This window comes from Propithecus coquereli, unplaced genomic scaffold (genome assembly GCF_000956105.1).
Source record: "Propithecus coquereli isolate 6110/MARCELLA unplaced genomic scaffold, Pcoq_1.0 Scaffold94, whole genome shotgun sequence".
Taxonomy (NCBI): domain Eukaryota; kingdom Metazoa; phylum Chordata; class Mammalia; order Primates; family Indriidae; genus Propithecus; species Propithecus coquereli.
In genome coordinates, this window is record NW_012155729.1 from 4,990,816 (window position 1) to 5,012,119 (window position 21,304).

At 36.1% G+C, this 21,304-nt stretch overlaps 1 protein-coding gene across 1 annotated transcript in view; it reads right to left on the reverse strand.

Annotated features, from left to right (window-relative positions):
* LOC105826911 (usherin-like) overlaps positions 1–21,304 on the reverse strand; it is a 203,377-nt gene that overhangs the window by 17,297 nt on the left and 164,776 nt on the right. Inside the window, exons 16-19 of the mRNA XM_012664921.1 lie at positions 13,883–14,041; positions 6,908–7,402; positions 5,598–5,867; positions 3,827–3,996 (exon numbers count right to left, since the gene is read on the reverse strand). Of these exons, the coding sequence (XP_012520375.1) occupies positions 3,827–3,996; positions 5,598–5,867; positions 6,908–7,402; positions 13,883–14,041 (1,094 nt within the window). The remainder of the gene's footprint in view (positions 1–3,826; positions 3,997–5,597; positions 5,868–6,907; positions 7,403–13,882; positions 14,042–21,304) is intronic.

Consider the following 21,304-nt stretch of genomic DNA (forward strand, 5'->3'; position numbering starts at 1 on the left):
TTTTTAGTTGTCCAGATCATTTCTTTCTATTTTTTTTTTTTTTTAGTAGAGACGGGGTCTCGCTCTTGCCCAGGCTGGTCTCGAACACCTGACCTTGAGCGATCCACCCGCCTCAGCTTCTCAGAGTGCTAGGATTACAGGCGTGAGCCACCGCACCCAGCCTTGCATGTGATTTAAAATTTCCTAAACAAAATAAAACTTAGAAATGAGTTAAATTTACTTAATATTATGATAAAATTCATCCTATTTAGAATAATTTTGGTGGAATTAAATGTAAATTTTTAGAAAATGAAATTGTTTTTAGGATAAAATACATTAAGATACATCTTACTTAATTTAAGTTGAATACATTTTTAAACAAATTATTCTTTGTAGCAAGAACACATGAAATGTGAAAAATAGAAAATCTAAACTAATATTAATTTTGATGGGCTTTTAATTCTCTATAGTTTTTATAAATTACATGATTTTAAAAAGACATTATTTGCCCCATTCCTTGGAGCACATAAAATTATCACTCAGATACCTTTGTCTTTTCATGTACATAGTCGATTTATATGTCTTATAAGATTTATCTAATTCAAAGTTTTCCATGAAATAAATCTTTGAAGGGATAGGAAAAAGCTTGAAATCCTACACTGATATTGACACCAATTCTGTATATTTTTCCTGTCATATTCTTAGGCAAAGAATCCTTAACAGTTATTTTTACAGTGGACTTTCCTTAAGAATTTTGGCTATTTATTTACTACGATTATATCAAGATACACTCAGGTCAGTTTGGATATAAATTTAATTATTTAGAAGGCGAAAAATTTGACTTTGACTTTTAATTTCACTTCCTTGAACATATGATTAGGAAAATAGCTATTTGTGGTGGAGACAGAGTGCAAAAAAGAGAATAAAATGACATATCTATATCCTTATGTCAATTCAGCCACAATGAAAGGCCTTTTAAGTAACAACAACAACAAAAAAAGATTAATTTTCCTGCCCCACTGAATGATTGCCAGTTTATAATGTGTAATGTGGTCCTATCCCATTAATAATAATCACCAATAATAATGGTGTCAGTATTTATTAAGCTCTTTAAGTTCCACATAAGCCACATAGGTAAGCAGAAATTGTTTTCCCATTTCACAGATGAGTAAAATCTGAAGCACAGAGAAGTATGCTATGGCTAATAACTGGGAGAAGTGGGATACAAATAAACAAGTAGACTTCTAAAACTATATTTTTACAAACTATGTTATTTTCCCATGTTTTTGTTTCTTGGAATAGAATATCTACTATATGCAAGTAATAGTTGAATTGAAATCATGTTTCACAAGGAAAGAATAGTTTATAAAGCGAAAGAATAGTAAAAAGAACAACAAAACAAAACTTCAAGGATAAATACAGCATAAAACATGACAAGATCAAACTACAATTATAACTGTAAATTTACCTTAAATCCTATAATTTACTAGATTGGTAGACTAAATTGTTTCAGTTGAAAGGCATATTTTATACTAGGTATCTTTTTATCACAAGATAGTTGCGAGTAAGTCAACACATATCCACATTAATGGAAAAGTACAAGGAATTATAAATTATTTATTGGCTCTTATTCTCAGTCTAGTATGCAAAATAAAATTTTGTGTTGTATTTGAGTTCTGTCCACTAAAAATACTTAGAAAAAAATGACAAACCTATTAGTAGTGGATTGAATAGTGTCTCCCAAAAATTGTCTACCCAGAACCTCAGAATGAAACCTTATTTGGAAATAGTGTCTTTGTAGATGGAATTAGTTGAGTCATCCTGGATTTAGGGTTAGCCTTAAATCCAATGACTGGTGTATTTAGAAGAGAAATGAGACATACAGACAGAGAGGAGACAAAGACGCAGATAAGGCCATGTGAAAACAGAGGCAGAGATTGGTGTTATATTGCCACAAGCCAAGGAATATCAGCAGCCATGGGAAGCTATACGAGGCAGGAAATGATGGTCTACTAGAGCTTATGCAAGGAGCATAGCCCCGCCGACACCTCAATTTTTGTTATTTTAAGCCACTCAGTTTATGATAACTTGTTATAGTAACCCTAGGAAATGAATACACTAGGGTACAAAGGTCTGGCCTCTTAATATAGGACAACCTGAGAGGGTCATTTCAGCTCTAGAACTACCCACAGGATCAGCAGAGGCCTTTTTTATTATTGCACCACAGTTTGGCTTCTTATTCTCCTCAATCCCACATCCCTTACCACTTTATGCACACTGTTTCTGAAAGCACTTCCCAATAAACCTCCTTCACTCAAGTCTTCTGCCAAGAGAGTCTATTTCCCCAGGAATCTAACCTAAGATAGTGCTACCAGGAGTGGCCCTATGAAAGAGACTCTAAAATGATATTTTGGATCTGGGTCATCCACGAGCAGGCTGGCAATGAGGACCTCATCAGAGGTCACAGGTACAGTACTGACAGCCCACAGCAAGCTCTAGTGGGCCCAACAGAAATTTATTATAAAATAAAGTGGGTATCTGGGGTTGGGTATAAGCAGAGCCAAAAGCCACAACATGTAGTACAAGCAGGTGGTCCAGACGCCCATGTCATCCACCATTTGTACACTGGTGTCTCATACCCATGGCCCACGGGAGGTCCCTCAAGGGCTGAAAGAATGGGGGAAAAGCAGAGTTTAGTTCTTAGTATGTGCTCACAAGTGAAAAATGGGTGGCTGATGCTCTGTAACCCTTCTCAGGGCTAGTCCCAAAAAACAGCACTGAGAAGAAATCCTCTCCATGGGCAGGGCTTCAGGCAGTGCACGTGGTCATCCATTTTGTGTGGAAAGAGAAGTGTCTCAAGATAAAATATACCTGGACGATAGGGAAGTAAGTGGCTTGGATGTATTGGTCATGGGCACAAAAGAAGGAAGATTGAAAGATCAGGAACCAGGAAGACTATGAAAGAAGGATGTGGCTCGATCTATGGGAGGAGGCATAAAATGTAAAGATCTTTTTGTCTTATGTTAATGCCCGCCAAAGAGCATCTCTCTCAGAAGAGGCACTAAACACCCAGGTACACACAATGACTTGTTCAGTCAATAGCTGCCAGCCTCTGTCACTGACCACCCCCATGCTGGGAAAAAGCAGTAAAAGGCATATCAGCCACAAGTGTAAACTGGAGAGAACAAGAGCTTCTCATCCTCTGGGATCGTTATGTACATAAATGATTTAGTCCATGGGCACAGCAAAGTCTCAGTATTTGTTAGCCATGATTCTTATTCTCATTACTGCCTGCTGCAGTATGAATTACCAGAAAGCAGTATGTAATTATACACCCAAAACCTTGAACATATTCATAACTTTTGTTATGAGCCATGATAAATTTCGTTCTTCAGATTTTTTTCTAAGAAAATAGAAATATACACAAAACGTACATGTTAAGAGATTTTTATCAATGTTAAGATTATTATAAAAGAATTAATGTGATATAAATATTAACTAACTCCAGATCGGTTAAATACATCATTGTGTGTCTAAAAGACAGGATAATACACAGCTACTTAAAGTCAACTTCTTGCAAAATATTTAAGGACATATGATAAGCAGAAAAAGCAGGTTTTATGAAACAAATTATACCACCTTTGTTTCAATATGTATTCGTATAAGAAAAAAGAAGTGATATATATACATAGAGAGAGCCTCATACACAGTGTTATATTAAGAAACGAAATGCCCCATTTAATGAATGAATAGAGAGAATTCTGTCACAGAATTCTGCAAACTCGAAAAATGTCAAAATGAAGCCATACGTCAATTCTGAAAGAACATTAGTTAAAAATAACAATACCTGTGAGAACACCACTGGAATAGATTTTTGAGGTGATTGTTCAGAAATCATATTGATGTTATATCTCAAAACTTTTCCTCTTGTAACATTATCTGCTGGCTTCTCCCAGGAGACATTAAGAGAGTACGATGAGAGGGGAAGGACGGATGGCGGGGTCATGAAGACAGGTGCTATCAACGACAACAATAACAACATCATCAAATCAATGAGTGCTGTCCCTGTAAGTTTTTAAACTGAAATCACACATTTATTGTAGTTTCTGATATGCCCCGTACCTTATAAAATATTCTGATTTGAAAAAAAAAATCAAAGAATATACTGGTGTATATAAAAGGTATTCACTTTTTAAAATGTTATCCGCATGTATGTTCTCCTCTTCATATTACCAGCTAAGATAGTTTCCATTTACAAAACAAAAATCTTATATGAATTTTCTTGTGTTCATAAACATAACTAGTGGATGATTGGGTAGGAAACTACAGGTCTTATGAGTATTTGAAAGAAGTCAAAGAAATAGAATATGTCTCAGTCCACAGAATTTAGAACCATACATAGTGATGTACTGGGTTTCTCAGGTAAGGAAATATTTCACTGAGCCAACCCAATGCAGCTGGGAGAATATTATTCTTCAGAAAGAGGTAAATCTGAAACATCCTAAATAACCCCAAATAAATTCTCAAAGTTTTCCATAAATCTCTATTAAAATGTTCAGGGTACACACACACACACAGACATTTCCCCCCGCCATCCTTGAGATCTTAATATGGATTTTAAATGTGCTAACCAAAGGTGTATTATCAAAGGAACTCATCGCACTTTCATTAGCCAGTGACCCATAAGATTATGAGAGTCCAGTACTGCAGTTTCACTCATTACTTTTCATTTTTGACCTTGATTGTCCCCTTCCACAATGCCATGCCTCATCACTTGTGCTATCATGGCACTATTATTTGTCCAAGATGGCTGGTAGTCATTAAGAGATGCTCAAGCACTATGCACATTTTATTCATGAAATGATTCCCTTGGACATCAACCTAAAGCTACCCTCATCCTCCACACTCGTAATAGATCAAATTTCGATCAGGACTTGGATTTCTTCGGATAGCTATGGATTCAAAGCATAACAAACAAAAGCATATTTTTTCAAGGCTCATGAAATTTGAAGTGAAGTGTTTATAAAGAATAAGGTGGAAGATTAAAAACATCTCATTTGCCTGAATGAAGATACCTTAAGAAAATTTAAAACTTTGCTTTCCTTCCTTATCACAAAGCCAACTGCCTATAAGCACACTTGTGAATTATAGATTTTGATGCCCAGGATTCTGTCATTATATATAATCTAGCACCCAAACTATTTGGTTTGGAAAGATACATTTAAAAAAAAAACCACAGATTTGTGAAATTGGTTCCATCCTTCACTGAACATAAATTATACTGAATATGGAGCAAGACAGACATGTGGCCATCCCACTTCAGGCCTGGAAACCAACTGCTATTTTTGACAAACATTCCCAAAAGACTATATAGTTAAGCCATTTTCACCCATGAATTAATAACTAAAGCATTTACTTTTTTCCCCTAAAACTTACTTCAAGTACTTTATGACCTTGAGTTCTTTATGTAACCAACCCATACATTAACATTTTCCTTGGCCTATGGAAGTTTATATCTTTGCTTTTTAAAATGTACTTTAGCACTGTTGACTTTAATTTGAAGCGGCACTTTCATTCATTCTACTTTTAAAAGTAGAACTCAAAGCACTGATCTTTACCTGATTCCCCTGTTCTTTCTGAGATCCAGGCAGAAGACACACTGCCGGCCATATTCACAGCTAAGACTCTAAATTCATACTTGGTGTATGGTTCCAAGCCAGTGATGGTTGTAGCTGTTTGAGGTGGTTTTAATGCATTTTCATTGGCTGATTCTGCAAACGGGTGAGGACTGAGCCAGCCACTGCTCTGAAAAACTCGACTTTCTTCAGAAATGGTTTCTTCAGTAGATCTCAATCTCTTCATGTATAGTTCATATCTTATAATTATTCCTGGAGAAGTTAAACAGTGAACCAAGGTGACTTACCAGACAAAGAGGCTATTTTGGGGGTAGCAGGAGAACAGGTCAGTTAGAGTGCTGGATTTTTGTTATTCTTCTAACTAGATTACTGGTCAATTTTTTTCAGTAATCCTGATGCAGTAATTTAGTTATCTAGATGATAGGTTCTTATAAAAGACAACAAACTGATGGATAAATGAATGTATGAAATACTATTAAAGGTATATTCATGAGAAAAACAAACCAAAAGGGGCAGTGTATAGAGATGAAATAATTATAATTTATCACAAGTAAATTCAATCTTTTCTATGATAAATGGTCATAATTTCTATCAAGAATAGCTAGTTCCTTTTGGGAATCTGATTCTTGTACCTCCAATTTGTATGTTTTAAAATTTCAGGATTCGAATTTAATTCTCTATTTAACAGAAGCCTTGTCTGTACAGATAATATAGTTAGTTTCTATCCAGTTTTACCACATAACTTAAAAATCTAAGGAAAGGTTTTGTTATAATATGTACTTGATATAAATTATTAAAAATCTATGAATGTGTGTCTGGCCTGTATAACCAAGGGTTCAATTGTATGAACACAAAAATTAACTTAATGGAGTCAGCTAGCCTATATACATTTTTTTGTATTATTTTATATCTTTTTCTTGCTTAAAAGAGAAAATTTACTGCTTATGGGTGCCCTAACTTGTGACACAGTCAAATATAATGCATTTCACAAGTGAGTTTCAAATTATAAACATCATTTGTGTTATGGCAGATGTCATTAAGAGCAAAGATAATATTAGCCTTTCAAGGAACAATTTAATTGAATGGAATTTGTTATTAGATTAGAGGAAATATACTTGTTTCACTAACCAGGACAAACAGTATCTTATATCTTTAGAAAATGTTTCTCAATTATTATATTATACAGTTATAAAAATGAATACAATAGCCAGACTCTTATTGCACAAATCCAAATGTCTCGATTCTCATTCACGTCTTACCCAAGAGGGGAAATCTAGGCCTTGAATTCTTACCATTTGGCTCCATTGGTGGGGACCATTCCACATGAAGTTCTGTAGCGCTGATTTTCTGTACCTCAGGTGGACTCAGCCTTCGGGGAGGGGCCTGGGCTGTGGTCACTGCAATAGGCGAGCTATGTAAACAACCCCCACTAGTACACGCCTGTACAGAAAAATAGTACTTGGTGAATGGAACCAGATTCCAGATGGTAGCTGAGGTTTCACGACCTTCGTAGGGAACACAGGGCTGACTGCCAGCCAGAGGAACACAGGACAAAATATATTTCTCTATAGGACCAGAATGATTTGAAAGTGCAGTCCAGGTAAGTGTCACAGAGTCTGAGCTGATAGGAATGATATAACTCAAGGTCAAGTTTCCCTCTGGGACCCCTGGTTTTGTCCTGTAAGTGACAGCTACACTCCTTGTTGAACCATGCACATTGGTGGTCTTGATGTAATAGGAATACGAGGTATATGGAGACAGGTCAGTGTCTAAGAAGTGTTGAATACCTGAAATGAAAAGAAATAAAAGATAATAGTTACATTCTACAAATTGGTAAAGAATCATTTTTAACTACTTTCCAATTGTATTATTTAAGTATATAAACTATACCAATCTATTCTTTAGAATCAGATTATGTTTAATATTTTTAAAATTTAAATAAAGCAAATATTCATTACTTTTATTATTTGGTATAACATAAGAAAAGTGCCATTTTAATAAATAATATTTAGAAGTTTGTTTTAGTTCTTGTTTTGTTCTTTATAGTATCCTTTGGATAGAAAGTTTAAGAGAAAGTTTTTGCAACTCTCTAAAACAGCAATAACTATGTTTCCTCTGTGGAATTGGTTTACTTGTTAAATGCGAATGCACTAAACTAAGGGTAAGCAAACTACCACCCATGGCCCAATCTGTTACCTGGCCAACATCACTGAAACCTTTCCTGATTTTCTGACCTATAAAAACTGTATGAAAATATAAATGTTCATATTTTTAAGCTGCTAACTTTTTGAGACATTTGTTATGAGCAATGGGGAATATACACAAGAGACGTTCTAGATAAGCAGGATTGTAAGGGCAGAGATAAGAAGGTAGAGAAAGCGGAGGTTAAAAAAAAAAAGACAGGGAGTGGACATAATCGGGCATGTGCTGGAAACTTCTCATTCTCTAAAGGGACAGCAAATACACTGTAGGATCATAAAACATACAAATGCCAGAGTGGCTGCTGCCTGCTCCCTCATGGGACTGTGTGTATGTGGTAGGAGAGAGGAGGGTTCTATTATGCAGGGTCACCCAAATCAACATGAATGTCCCAGCATATTAACATGCTTACAGTAGAATAGTGGAGCATTCAGGCTCTGATCTTATTCCACAGGGTTTCTTCGTTTCTTGAATGCTGAGGATGCTGTATTGAGAGACAGTAGGCCTATACTAAGGGAACTTCTATGGCTGGGACATGGTGACAGACTCCCCAACCTTTAAGAGGACCAAAAGTTAGATGTCGGACATAGGAAAAAAAAATCTCAGAAAATTCCCAGCAAAATCAATACCCTAGGGAGCATTAAAATAGCAGAATGTTCACAAGGACCTGACCAACCTGAGAGTGAATACGTGTTCACCAGCTTCATGCATCAGAAATTGATGTCATGAGAATGCCATTCACAATAGCTACAAAGAAAATAAAATACCTAGGAATATACTTAACCAATGAGGTGAACAATCTCTACAAGGAGAACTGCAAAACACTGATGAAATAAATCGTAGATGATACAAACAAGTGAGAAAAACATCCCATGCTCATGGATTGGTAGAATCAACATTATTAAAATATCCATACTGCCCAAAGTGATTTACAGATTCAACACAATCCCCATCAAAATACCAATGTCTTATTTCACAAACCTAGAAAAAATAATCCTAAACTTCATTTCGAACCAAGAAAGAGCCCAAATAGCCAAAGGAATCTTAAGCACAAAAAACAAATCTGAAGGCATCACATTACCTGAAGCCAAATAATTCTATAAGGCTGTAGTAACCAAAACAGCACAGTACTGGTATAAAAGTAGAGACACAGATCAATGGAACAGAAAGAAAACCCGGAAATAAAACCATCTACCAACAACCAACTCACCTTCGACAACCTACACTGGGGAAAGGAAGCCGTATTCAATAAATGGTGCTGGGAAAACTGGATAGCCACATGAAGAAGAAAGAAACAAGACCACTATTTCTTGCCATATACAAAAATTAATTCAAGATGGATAAGACTTAAATGTAAGATCTGAAACCATACAAATTCTAGAACAAAACATAGGAAAAACTCTTCTAGACATTGCCCTAGTTAAAAAATTTATGACTAAGAGCCCATAGGCAAACGCAGCAATAACACAACTAAATAAATGGGGCATAATTAAATTAAAAAGATTTGTACAGCTAAGGAAGTGATCAGCATAGTAAATAGATAACTTACAGAATGGTAGAAAATATTCACAACCTATACATCCGATAAAGGGCTAATATCTAGAATCTACAAAGAACTCGAATAAATCTGTTAGAAAAAAAGAAACAACCCCATTAAAAAGTGGGCAAAAAACAGGAGAAGTTTTTCAAAAAATATAGACATATGGCCAGTAAACATATGAAAAAATACTCAACATCACTAATCATCAGGGAAATGAAAATTAAAACTATAATGAGACACCACCTTACCCCTGTCAGAATGGCCATTACTAAAAACTCAAAAAAACAATAGATGCTGGTATGGATGCAGAGAGCAAGGAACATTTATACACTGTTGGTGAGACTACAAATTAGTACAACCTCTATGGAAAACAGCATGAAGATTCCTCAAAGAAATGAATGTAGACTTACCATTTAATCCAGTACTAGGTACCTACCCTGAGGAAAAGTCATTTTATCAAAAAGTCACCTGCACTCAAATGCTTACTGCAGCAAAATTCACAATTTCAAAATGTGGAATTGACCTAAGTACTTGCCCATCAATTCATGAGTGGATAAAGAAACTGTGATATGTATGTGTGTATATTTATATACTATGGAGTACTACTGAGCCATAAAAAGGAATGGAATAATGTCTTTTCCAGCAACTTGGATGAAACTGGAGACCATTATCCTACATGAAGCATTTCAGGAATGGAAAAACAAACACCACGTGTAACTCTCTAAGAATTGGGAGCTAAATGGTGGGCACACATGGGCACAAAGAGATGTAAAGGACATTGGAAAGCAAGAAGTGGGGAAGCAGGTAAGGAGTGAGGGGTAAAAACTTATCTACTTGGGACACTGAGCGTTATTCAAGTGACGAGCATACCAAAAGCCCTGATTTAATCATCATACAAGCCATCCATGTAACAAAAACATTTGTACCCCCACTAATATTTTGGAATAAATTAAATAAATAAAACTCTAAAAGTATGTCAATGTCTCTAAGTGATATAAGCAATTGTTACGTGTAGAAAAAATCATACTCTAGTTTCCCTGTGACAGGATTTCTCTAGAGGGACATTTAAAGGCTATCTCCCCACTCATGGCATCCCAAAGGAGAAACAATTCATCTGTGAATTTGGGCGAGGGCAGCGTGGGAGGGGAGAGCAAAGCATGCTCAGATCAGCCCATTGATTTTTCTCTCTTCTAATCTGTCTCTCTGCAGGAAAGAGCATGTATTCTCTAATCTGGCTTTCATCAGTAATGAAGATGATTTTTATTTTTAAATTCCATCTGCCTATTGTATCTAATACTCCTTTTCATCAAAACTTACACAGGAAAAAAAAAAACAATATGATTTACTGACCACTCCTAAAATTGCAACACTAACAAAACAGTGCTATTTCCTCCTATAACTGTTCTCTTCACACCCATGATACCTAAGATACCTATGAGCAACACAAATTGAGGCTACAGTAGGGATAATATTAGGTGCTGATTATGTACAATTCCCAAAGTGTTAACTTGACCTCTATACTTTTCTCCTCTATTTCTGAAAACATATCAGGATGCAAATAAGTGAAATATTATTTAAGAAAACCACTGAATATATCTTAAATTTTCATACCTTAAGTAAAGCATAAAAATATACCCTATTATTTTATTTATTTATTCATTTATTTAGAGACACTGTCTCACTCTGTTGCCTGGGCTAGAATGCAGTGGTGTCATCATAGCTCACTGCAACCTCAAACTCCTGGGCTCAAGTGATTTTCCTGGCTCAGCCTCCTGAATAGCTGGGACTACCAGCTCATGCCAGCACACCTGACTAAGCTTTCTATTTTTTGTAGAGACAGGGTCTCACTGTGTTGCTCAGGCTAGTCTCAAACTCCTGGCCTCAAGTGATCCTACCTTGGGCTCCCAGAGTGCTAGGATTACAGGCATGAGTCACCATGCCTGGCTGTATCCTATTTTTAAAAAGTTAATTATTCAGAAACTTTAAAACTATTCCACCATTATTAGTGTGCTATTATTAAAAACAAATAGTTTGAAAGCTTTAAAGATGGTACACCAGTAGATCATGATCCTATGATGAAAATATTGTCCTAGAGAATCCCATAGTACACTAGGTCAGCTAGGAAAAGTTTCCACTCTAACAAAGAATTCTATAATGGTCTCAACCAAATGATCAAACTTGCTTGGAAGACAACACTATTAATTTTCTTTGAAAAGTTCAGTGATTCTCCACCTATAATTCCTAATGCCTTTATTTAACCCAAAGATTTGTGTTCATTCAGCTGCACATAAATAGTGTTTCCTTTTTGTATTATACATGCTAGCCATGCACTGGAAATAGAGTAATAAACATGAAGGTATTATTAGAATGATATGAAGTTCTGACAGTGCTAACCAATTGTTCTTACTGTTCAAATGCCATCATGCAGATAATTTTCACATCATTAATTATAGTGATTGTCAAGAAATGCCAGAAGTGGCATTTTTTAATGAAAAATAAGGTTTCAGGAAATAATACCTTGTTTAATAGGATTATATAAATGTCTGATTAGTGAATGAATACACATTTATTATGTAAGAAACTGTTATTTGGATTTCATGTTAGTGCAATCATGAAAAAGAGCCAGAGTGTTATACCGATATGTAAGGTTCTATAAAATAAATCATAATGTTACTATACTATAGAAAACATGCCTCCAGATTGAATAATGCCATTGATAGTTTTAAGTTTAATTTTCCTATCGAACATTAAGCCATATGGAAAATAGGGTGACCCTAATTCTCAACTTCAGAAATAATTCAACCAGTGGTACTGTCATCTTCAAAATCATTTTCAATATTTTTATAACTCCTTTCTTCCTCTATCACAAAAGTTTAAGTTTCAGGACACCTGGATCATGCTGATATTTGGAAGAAAATAAACATTCTAGTAGCAGGTTTTTATAATGCTTTGCCAACATGGCAGATGTAGACAGATGTTCATTTCCCTTTGCAATCTGCATCATGAAGTTCAGAGTTTCCATTAACTTCAAAGAAGACTTGGAATACTGAAGAGACATTTGCAGTTACGAGAAAGTGGTGGACATGATAAGCTAGATGCAAACCATGCGGAATTAGGTGCAAAATGTTACTCAGTATAATATATACCAAATAAAACTGTGTACAATGCAGGAGTTTTAAAGTCAATCAATATGTTAAAAGGCATCCTCCCTCTGTTCTAGAAAGGTTATGGAATTTCGGTGTTTTGATATAGCTTTACACACTTTGCTTACTAATTACGCATGTTAAAGTAGAATTGGAAAAATTGGGTATTAAACAAAGACAACAAAATAGAAAGTTGAATTGGAATTACTGTTCCAATGTGTCTTAAACTAGTTTCTTAAACTAGCTTATAGCCAAACATGACTAGAAGCAAAATCAGAGAAGACAGAGCCGGAAGAATGTAAAAATTCCTATTTCTTTATCCTGTCTTTAGGGAAACTGTATCTAAAACATCTGAGTAAATTTTTTTTTTAAAGAAATGGATCCCAATAGTTTGATTTCTGCAAGCTCCTATAAAATCTTCATAAATGTACAGATGCAAACATAGCCTTCATGGCTTCTTCATAGTCTTTTAATTTAAGTTCATGTTGCTGTGTCTGTCTCTGTGGAAATAGCAATGTATGCATAAAATTACACTATTTGCTTGGTATTTTACTTCTAGGTTAAAAGTTCCTTGTTTAGCCTGAGAATTTTAAAAGTTGAATCTATTATAATAGAAATATTTGGTAAACATTTGTAATATTTTCAACCAGAAAAAAATTATAGATTCATTTGTTATGTCTTCCAGTATTTTTAAATTAAAATATTATAATTCAGATTATTTTAATATCTTTCAGTTACCTTAAACAATATGTCGTGAACATTTTCCTTTCATTCATATTTGAATTAAGATATCATTTTATAGGCTAACATAGCCTCCAATTTATTTAACAATGTATGAAGATTCTTTTATGCCATATATTATGATTTACTGAAGAACTGTTGAACATCTGAATCATTTTCAATGTTTTAATAGTACAAGTGGTATATATAGGTATGGATAGCTTTTGTGATTTTGAGTCCATTTACAGTCGTAATTCACTTGAGATAAACTTCCTGGAGTAGGTTTGCTTAGTCAAATAGTATGCAAAAAGGGTTTTTCATACATTTTAACAATTTTTTGGACATGAAGTTACATCAGTGAACTCACACAGATACCCCAGAAGTTTATGAATGTTCCAGCTTCCCTACATCCTCACCAATGCTGCATGGGGTCATTTTTTTTTCATCTTTGGGAATTTGATAAGCATTAGTGTTTATCAAATAATACACATCTCATTTGTATTGCATTTCTTTGATTACTAGTGAGATTTGTAATTCTCTCTCTGCTGGAAACACTCTGCTAGAAAGAGGAAACCATAACAGCATTTATCATCAATGTCAAAGAACTTAACTAAAGTAGCATTTCTCAGAATATTATCTTTTTATTGCCAAACCCTTAAACTCACTGTATGGATATTGATCTTCAGTTGTGTAGATTTCAAAACCATCCCTGAGTAAACTGTAAGCAAGCCAGTGGGCATTTGGAGAATCAGGTGGACTCCAGAAGAGACTGATAGCAGAAGAACTTTGAACTTGTCCTCTGGGTGGAGGTTGCTGGGATGGAGCTAAATTACAATGGAGAGAGCATTTATTAGTAAAAACAATCAATAAACACACAAGTAAACTGAAGTAAGATATCCAGCAAAGAGGTCTTTCTGATTCAGGATTACTTTATCAAGAAGACATGTGGTTTACCAAGACATTAATAAACAAGGGACATGCATCATGAGTTCTCTAAAACAAAGCTTTTTACCTATAAGCATAAAACAAATCTGTAGGTCAAAGCAGCTGACATAAATATAGATGGGGGAAGAAACCACAATAGTTTACATTAAGCATTTCTTTCTTTGCCTTTTTTTTTTAAGAAACCATCCAAGGATGCATAACATTTATTTTCTACTTAATTAATTTAAGATTTGACATAAGTTCCATTGAAACTTAAAATTTAAGTAGCATAATTTTTGGATTTTTAAGAGGAAGTTTTCCATTCCATTAAGCACAATGCCTTATCTTGCTTCACAGAGCACAGTGTAAAAGAAAGAATATTTGGTGATATAAATAGCTATGGATGTTAAAATATTTAAATATTATCAAGAAACAATTTGAATATACTATGAAAATACACCAACACCTGTTAGAAGTATTTTTAAGATGTAGTATAATTACTTATCAGGCATATAAGAACATTCATCTAACTACTTTATGACATTTTTTATAATATAAATATATACCATGAAAACATTGTTTTCTGTCACTGTAAATTTTCCTTAGTCTTCTTATTTTTGAGAGTAAGCTTTCTTTTATTTCCCCCAGAATATACAAAGGTAAAGGAAAAAAAAATACCTAAATATTTCTTAAGGACAATCAACTACCAGTTTATTTACCCCTCCTGGTTTAAACAAGATGTATAATCCTCCAACCCTTTAGAGAAGCGTAACATTCTCATCAAATAAGATTTCAAGGGTACAAGTTGCTGTGTTATCTTATTTTGTAAACCCTTAATCTTTTTGTCAAGAAATATTTTAAAATCATGTACAGAAATGAATCCATCAAATAATTATCAATTTTTAAATTTTTTATTGATACATAATATTTTACATATTCATGGGGTACATATGACATTTTGTTGCATGCATAAAACATGTAATGATCAAGTCATAGTATTTGAGGTATCTATGGCCTTGAGTATTTATCATTTCTATATGTTGGGAACATTCCAAGTTCTCTTTTAACTACTTTGAAATATATAATACCTACAGTCACTGAGTAACTTATTCAGGGTCTTAGGAGAAAGAAGAAAGTATGGGAAGAGCTTAATAAAGAAACTATTTTCAAAGGGGTGGGGAAAATGGTGCACGGAGTATGGAAACAGCAAAGTTCTTCTACTATTTATGTCAGGTGTCCTTGAGACCACCTTGCACCCTGGTTTATTATTCAATGGTTTATTAGGAAGACTGACAGGACTCATCATACAGTCCTACTTATAGCTAAGATTTATTACATCAAAAGCTTACAGAATTCATCAACAAAGGGAAAAGGAATGTTGGTGAAGTCCAGGGGAAACCAGGCACAAGCTTCCAAGAATCCTTTTCCAGTAGAGTCTCACAGAACATGCTTAATCCCCCCAGAAACGCATTGTTAAAATGTTCATGAAGTGTTGCCAATCAGGGAAAGTCATTAGAAACTCAGTGCCCAAGGTTTTTATCGGGGGCTGTTCATATAGGCAGCCTCTGTCTGGCATGTACTCAAATTCCAGACTCGCAGAGGAAAAGCAGGTGTTATACATAAACCATATAGTTCGTACAAAAGTTTACATACAGTGATCCACTCTTATCAGTTCTGGACATGGCAAGGAGCCTCAGGAAATCCAAGTTCCCAGATGCAAGCCAAAGGCTAACTTTATAAGCAGGCCTTTCCAAAAGTAAGCAGTCAGGCCTTCTAGGTTAAATCTTCTCTGCACACTATCTCTAGACTAAAGGGGAACAAAGCTCAGGGCTCGATGAAGACCATAACCCGAAAGGAGTTATGACCACTCATGGAGGGATATGGCTAGCTCAAGGCTACTCTTACATTGAGACACAGAGTGGGAAAATAAATGTTTTGACTTCCCTTCGACCTGTTTTCTGGATGTTTGGCAGGTTCTTTCTAGTAGCTGAAGTCAACTAATTAAAAGTCAGAGGGTAAGGGAGGCTGCTGATGCAAACCACATAGAGTAGTGGAGGACAGAACAGGGTAGAGAAACGTTGAATGGTAAAACCATTCCTGCATACCAGGCGAAGACTTTCAACTAAGAGCTACTGCTAATTCATCAGTACTCATGAGCAGTACACTCCATTTTAAAGACATAATATAATTAAATAATAACATTTTAAGACAGGATTTCAAGAGTACTTGTATACGTGTGTGCATGCTCACACGTGTGTGTGTGTGTGTCTGTGTGTGTGTGTGTGTGTGTGTGTGTATTTTCGCCCATGGTTCTTGGCTTATAACTTCCATAGCCCTTATTATTTTCTAAGTGACTAAAACAATAAGCATACCTTTTGTTAAAGTATTTGGCCTTCTGTCCTTGGTTTCTGAAGCAGCTTTGGAGCAGCTTCAAAGTGATAAGGATGAAAGACAGTCTTTTCTTATAATGTTGGGGTGCTTTAGGCCTCGGAAGCAGGCTGCAGAAAATCTCTCTCTTTTCCTGTCCTCCTTTCACCTGCTTAGTTTTCCCACCTAAGACACGCCATAGAAACTAAAAATGTACTCTAATCTTACCCTCCATTTCTGTCTTGGAGTTGGCCATAAAGAAATTCTCTGACCTACCTTATTGAATTGTTGGTCATAAGACCCTCATTTCAGAAAGGGCTCTGCCCCATACACTGGAATAAGAAATGCTACACAGAGAATGCAAAAAGAATCTGAACAGACAGGCTTCTCTGGGTTTCCCCATTCAGTCTACTAATGTTAAATCAAATTCTTTTTGTCCAATCACATGTCTGCATGGTTGTCTATGCTTCCATCATGCCTATCCAATGATGTCTGCATTGGATAGGCAGAGCCTGAGAGGATGGAGTAGAGAACTTCCAGACAGCCAAACATGTGGAGGTTTCCAGAGGGTGGCATGCCTGGGCAGGGCAGGGAAGCTCCGTAGCCCTTCCCACATGCCTTGTCCTATGAGTCTCTTCATCTGTGTCCTTTGTAATATCCTTTACAATAAACTAACAAACATAAGTGTTTCCATGAGTTCTGCGAGCTGCTCTAGAACCCAAGAAGGAGGGCGTGGGAACTCCAATTTGTAGCCGGTGCGTCAGAAGTACAGGCAAAATAACCTCGAGCTTGCCATTGGGGTTGGAAGTGGAGAATGAGCCTCACCCTGAGGGATCTGATGCTATCTCCAGGTAGATACTGCAGAAATTGAACTGGATGAGAGAATACTCAGGTGGTGTCTACTACAGAACTGATTGCATGCTTGATACGTGGGGCATCTGTCACAGAAGTATTCTGTGCTGATTTGGTGTGAAAGCAGAGGAAAAACAGTTTGTTTTTTCTACATAGCACTGAATGTGAAATATATTGATATAAAATTCCATATATTATTCATAGGCTTCCTAAGGACAATGTCCCTGATCCTAAGGTAGATAATATTTACATCATTTTTTAAAAATACTCAAACTAGATACATTCTCAATGTTCCCCTTTTGTCTTTTTCTTCTTTGGAATTTGTATTGTTATATGAAAACTGTGATTGTCCATATGCCTATTTAGATATAGGACAAGAATACTAACAATCTCAAAATGATATATGAAAAAAAATACTTCTGAACAGCACCTTACATTTTTTTAATTCAGGGATTTTCCATATTTGATATGATCACTTTCATTGGCTCAACATTGACAGTGCATTTGATCCTTTCGGTGGATTTTAGTTTAGGGTTTTAAATCCTGTTGTTCTTGGTAGAACCACAAAGATTCATAAACTCCCTCATTTATAACACTATCAAAGAGCCTTGCAATCCACAGTAACTTAGTATTTTTTTAGTGAGCATTAGTGATTTTGTCTAAAACTCTGCATGCTGTCAGATATACAACAGATTTTTAGGGATAGAGCAGTCAGAACTGACCTTCAGATAATTTTCTAAGACAGCAAAATACTTTGGGGATGACTGAAAGAGAGACAGATGTTTCACTCCCATGTCAAAGGGTGTAGAAAATGATTTGCATTACATGAAAATTGCACTAGCAACAAAAATTCTTCATACACATGATGTTAGGAAAAAACTCAAACTGTTTCTTCTGCTCTCACACCACAACGACAATGAATACAAAAGAGTTCTGTGACTAAATTTCTGTGGCATTTCTCCCCACACAATAGGCAAGCAATCAGTTCTGCAGTGGACACAAGCTAGGTGCCCTCCAATTCAATTCCAATACTATCCACCTGGAGATAGCATCAGATTCCACAGTTTGAGGGCTCAATCCCCAAAACTGCTCCGCCTTCAGACACCACGTACAAGTCTGGGCCCCTGGAACTTCTGACAAACAAGCTTCACGTTGGGGTTTCCATGACCCACTCTTTGGATTTGATTGATTTGCTAGAGCAGCTCACAGAATTCAGGGAAATATTTACATTTACTGGTTTTTATAAAGGAGATCATAGAAGATATTTCTATGAAGAAATGCATAGGTCAAAGAATGGGAGAAGGGGCTCAGAGCTTCTGTGCCCTCCAGGAATCTCCATGTGTTCAGCTATCTAGAAACTTTCCAAACCCCACCCTTTTGGGTTTTTTATGGAGGCTTCATTATGTAGGCATGATTGATTAAACCACTGGCCATTGGTGATCAGCTTAACCTGCAGCCCCTCTCCTCTCCTCAGAGGTTGGGAGGTGAGGCTGGAAGTCTTGACCCTCTAATTCTGCCTTGACTTTTCTGCTGACCAGCCCCCATCCTGAAGCTCCCTAGGAGCTACCAACAATCAGCCAATCGTCAGCTACAAAAGAAACATCACTTTGGAGAGTCTAAGGATTTTAGGAGTTGTATCTTGACCCCAGGACATGGGGTTGGAGACCAAATATCTATTTCCTATTATCACACACTTAGTCTCTTTTCAAATGTTTAAGTTGATTACTTGCTGTGACCATCTCTGACCACAATTTTGTCCAACTTCACAGCATAAATGGATAGCACTTTTTTGTTATTTAAATGAGAATTTTCACAGACATAAACGTTTATATGATTCAACACCACTTTGAGAATAAATATTGTTAAACCCTGGGCATGAGGTAACTTGAACCCACCCTTCATGTGCTCAAAGGAAAATTCTGGGGAAATGTTCACACATTCATTCATCGAAATTGCCAAGAATGGTCTTTGCACATGCCAGACTCTCTTTTAAGGAACGGAAGTATAACACTGTCATTAGATCCATCTATTTGGGAGCCATGAGCTTGAAACCCAGCTCAGGGACTTTGGTAGTTGTATGATTGTAGTCAAATATTAATTGGACTCTCTGAACCTGTTCTCATTTATAGTAAGAGAGTGACGTCTCCCTCTGAGGCTTATTCTGAGGATAAAGTGTGTGTGTTTGCACATGTGTGCATATGTAAGTATATATATACATATTAAAAGTAATCATTCAATAAATATTACCTTCTTTTTCTCTACTCTCAAAATAAATTGCAAGGCCTCCCTGATTCTTAGATTCCAAGAATTATAAAGTTTTTCTTTGGCAATAAGTACAAATATTTACTTAATGGGAAAAATATATTCTATCTTAATATCCTAATAGGAAAGTGATCACACATATATCCTGCCTGGGACTCATAAGTCTAATGCCAGAAAAACACTGGAGAGCACACGTTTAAGCATAAAAGGAACAGTGAGTAGAAATGATATTGTGGAATTATACTACAGGTTGTCTGAGCAGAAAAAATGGATAATGCTTTCCTTATTAAAATCTTACACCAGATGATGAGATAACATACATCGCTGATGGCTGGAGGGGGCTCCAAACATCTAAATTCTGGGTGAGAGTCTCATTCTGCTAAAAGAAGAGCATCATGTATTTATAAACTGTGTTCTTAGTAATTATATAAAAGAGAAAACAATGATGAGAAGAACTACCAATGTGGACATGATTCTGCTTAACAGGTGATTGGTTGGAAACAGGGAAGAAGCAGGAGTATTAGATGAAACATATTCTCTCTCTCTCTCCCTCTCAGCTGGGGGCTCTCAGATTCCCTCTATCTTTTTGCTTTGTGTGGTCCCAGGTGGATGACTACCAAGCCCCCATGGATGGAAAAGATGTCCTGTGTCTGGGTGGGTACAGCCAGGAGTCCCATACATTACTTCTACTCACATCATTTTGGCCAGAAAATTAGTGACACAGCAATGCCTAACTAGAGGGGCCATGAACCTCAGCTCTAGGTTCTGTTAATATGGAATAAGCAGATGATGATTATAAAGAAAAAATGTAAAAGTGTATTCCACTGATGAGATTAAAAAATAAAATAGCCACTAGAAAATTATAAAATACATTTAAGAAAAAGAGAGTAGAGTCTTCTAACAGCATGAAGAGTTTGGCAACATAAAACTGAAAAAAATTATAATCACTTCTGGGAGCTCAGAATCAACTAAAGGCAGACAACAAATTGAGAACGTTCATTCTTGACAAAATGGTAGAGCTCTGAGTAGGAGCAGTAGGAGTCTGGGGCTACTCCCATACCCCCAGTTCCATAATCAGGTATATTAGGTATAACCAGAGTGGCGCTGCCTATAAATATCAGTAGCTTTGGTACCAGAGGGGACTGACTTGATTTGGGGTTAGGAGCAAAAATTAGTAGCTTTGCCAGCTAAAAGTGGCAGATTCGATTGCGAACAATGAGAAAAATTCGCAATGAACCTGGTGATCCTGGATATGAGAGAGGCATAGAAGGGCTGAAGTAAGTAAGCTCTTCGCAGATCCCTGGGTCACTGGAAAACTGTGAGTGTGTGGGAGAAAGCCAAGAAAGACAATGAAAACTAAAGGCCAAGGGAGCATTAAGAACTAGCTGTAACTCTAAAGGCATTCCCCATCCCATACACACATATTGATTGGCAAAAGCTGGAAGTCTTCCAGAAGTCTGCAAGTATTTCAGCACAAGCTTTGCCCAAATCATTGGCTGACTCAGACACAGGGGGTGACCCTTAGGAAGCCAGGCTATAAGTAAAAACTAAAATTTAAAAGACTGATTGGAGACAGCAGCAGCTGCACACTGCAGAGGAGAGAGTTTTCCACAGGTGGTCTATGCAAATTACTAGCAATAATCTAACAACCTGAGAGTTTTCACCATAAAATTACAAGATAT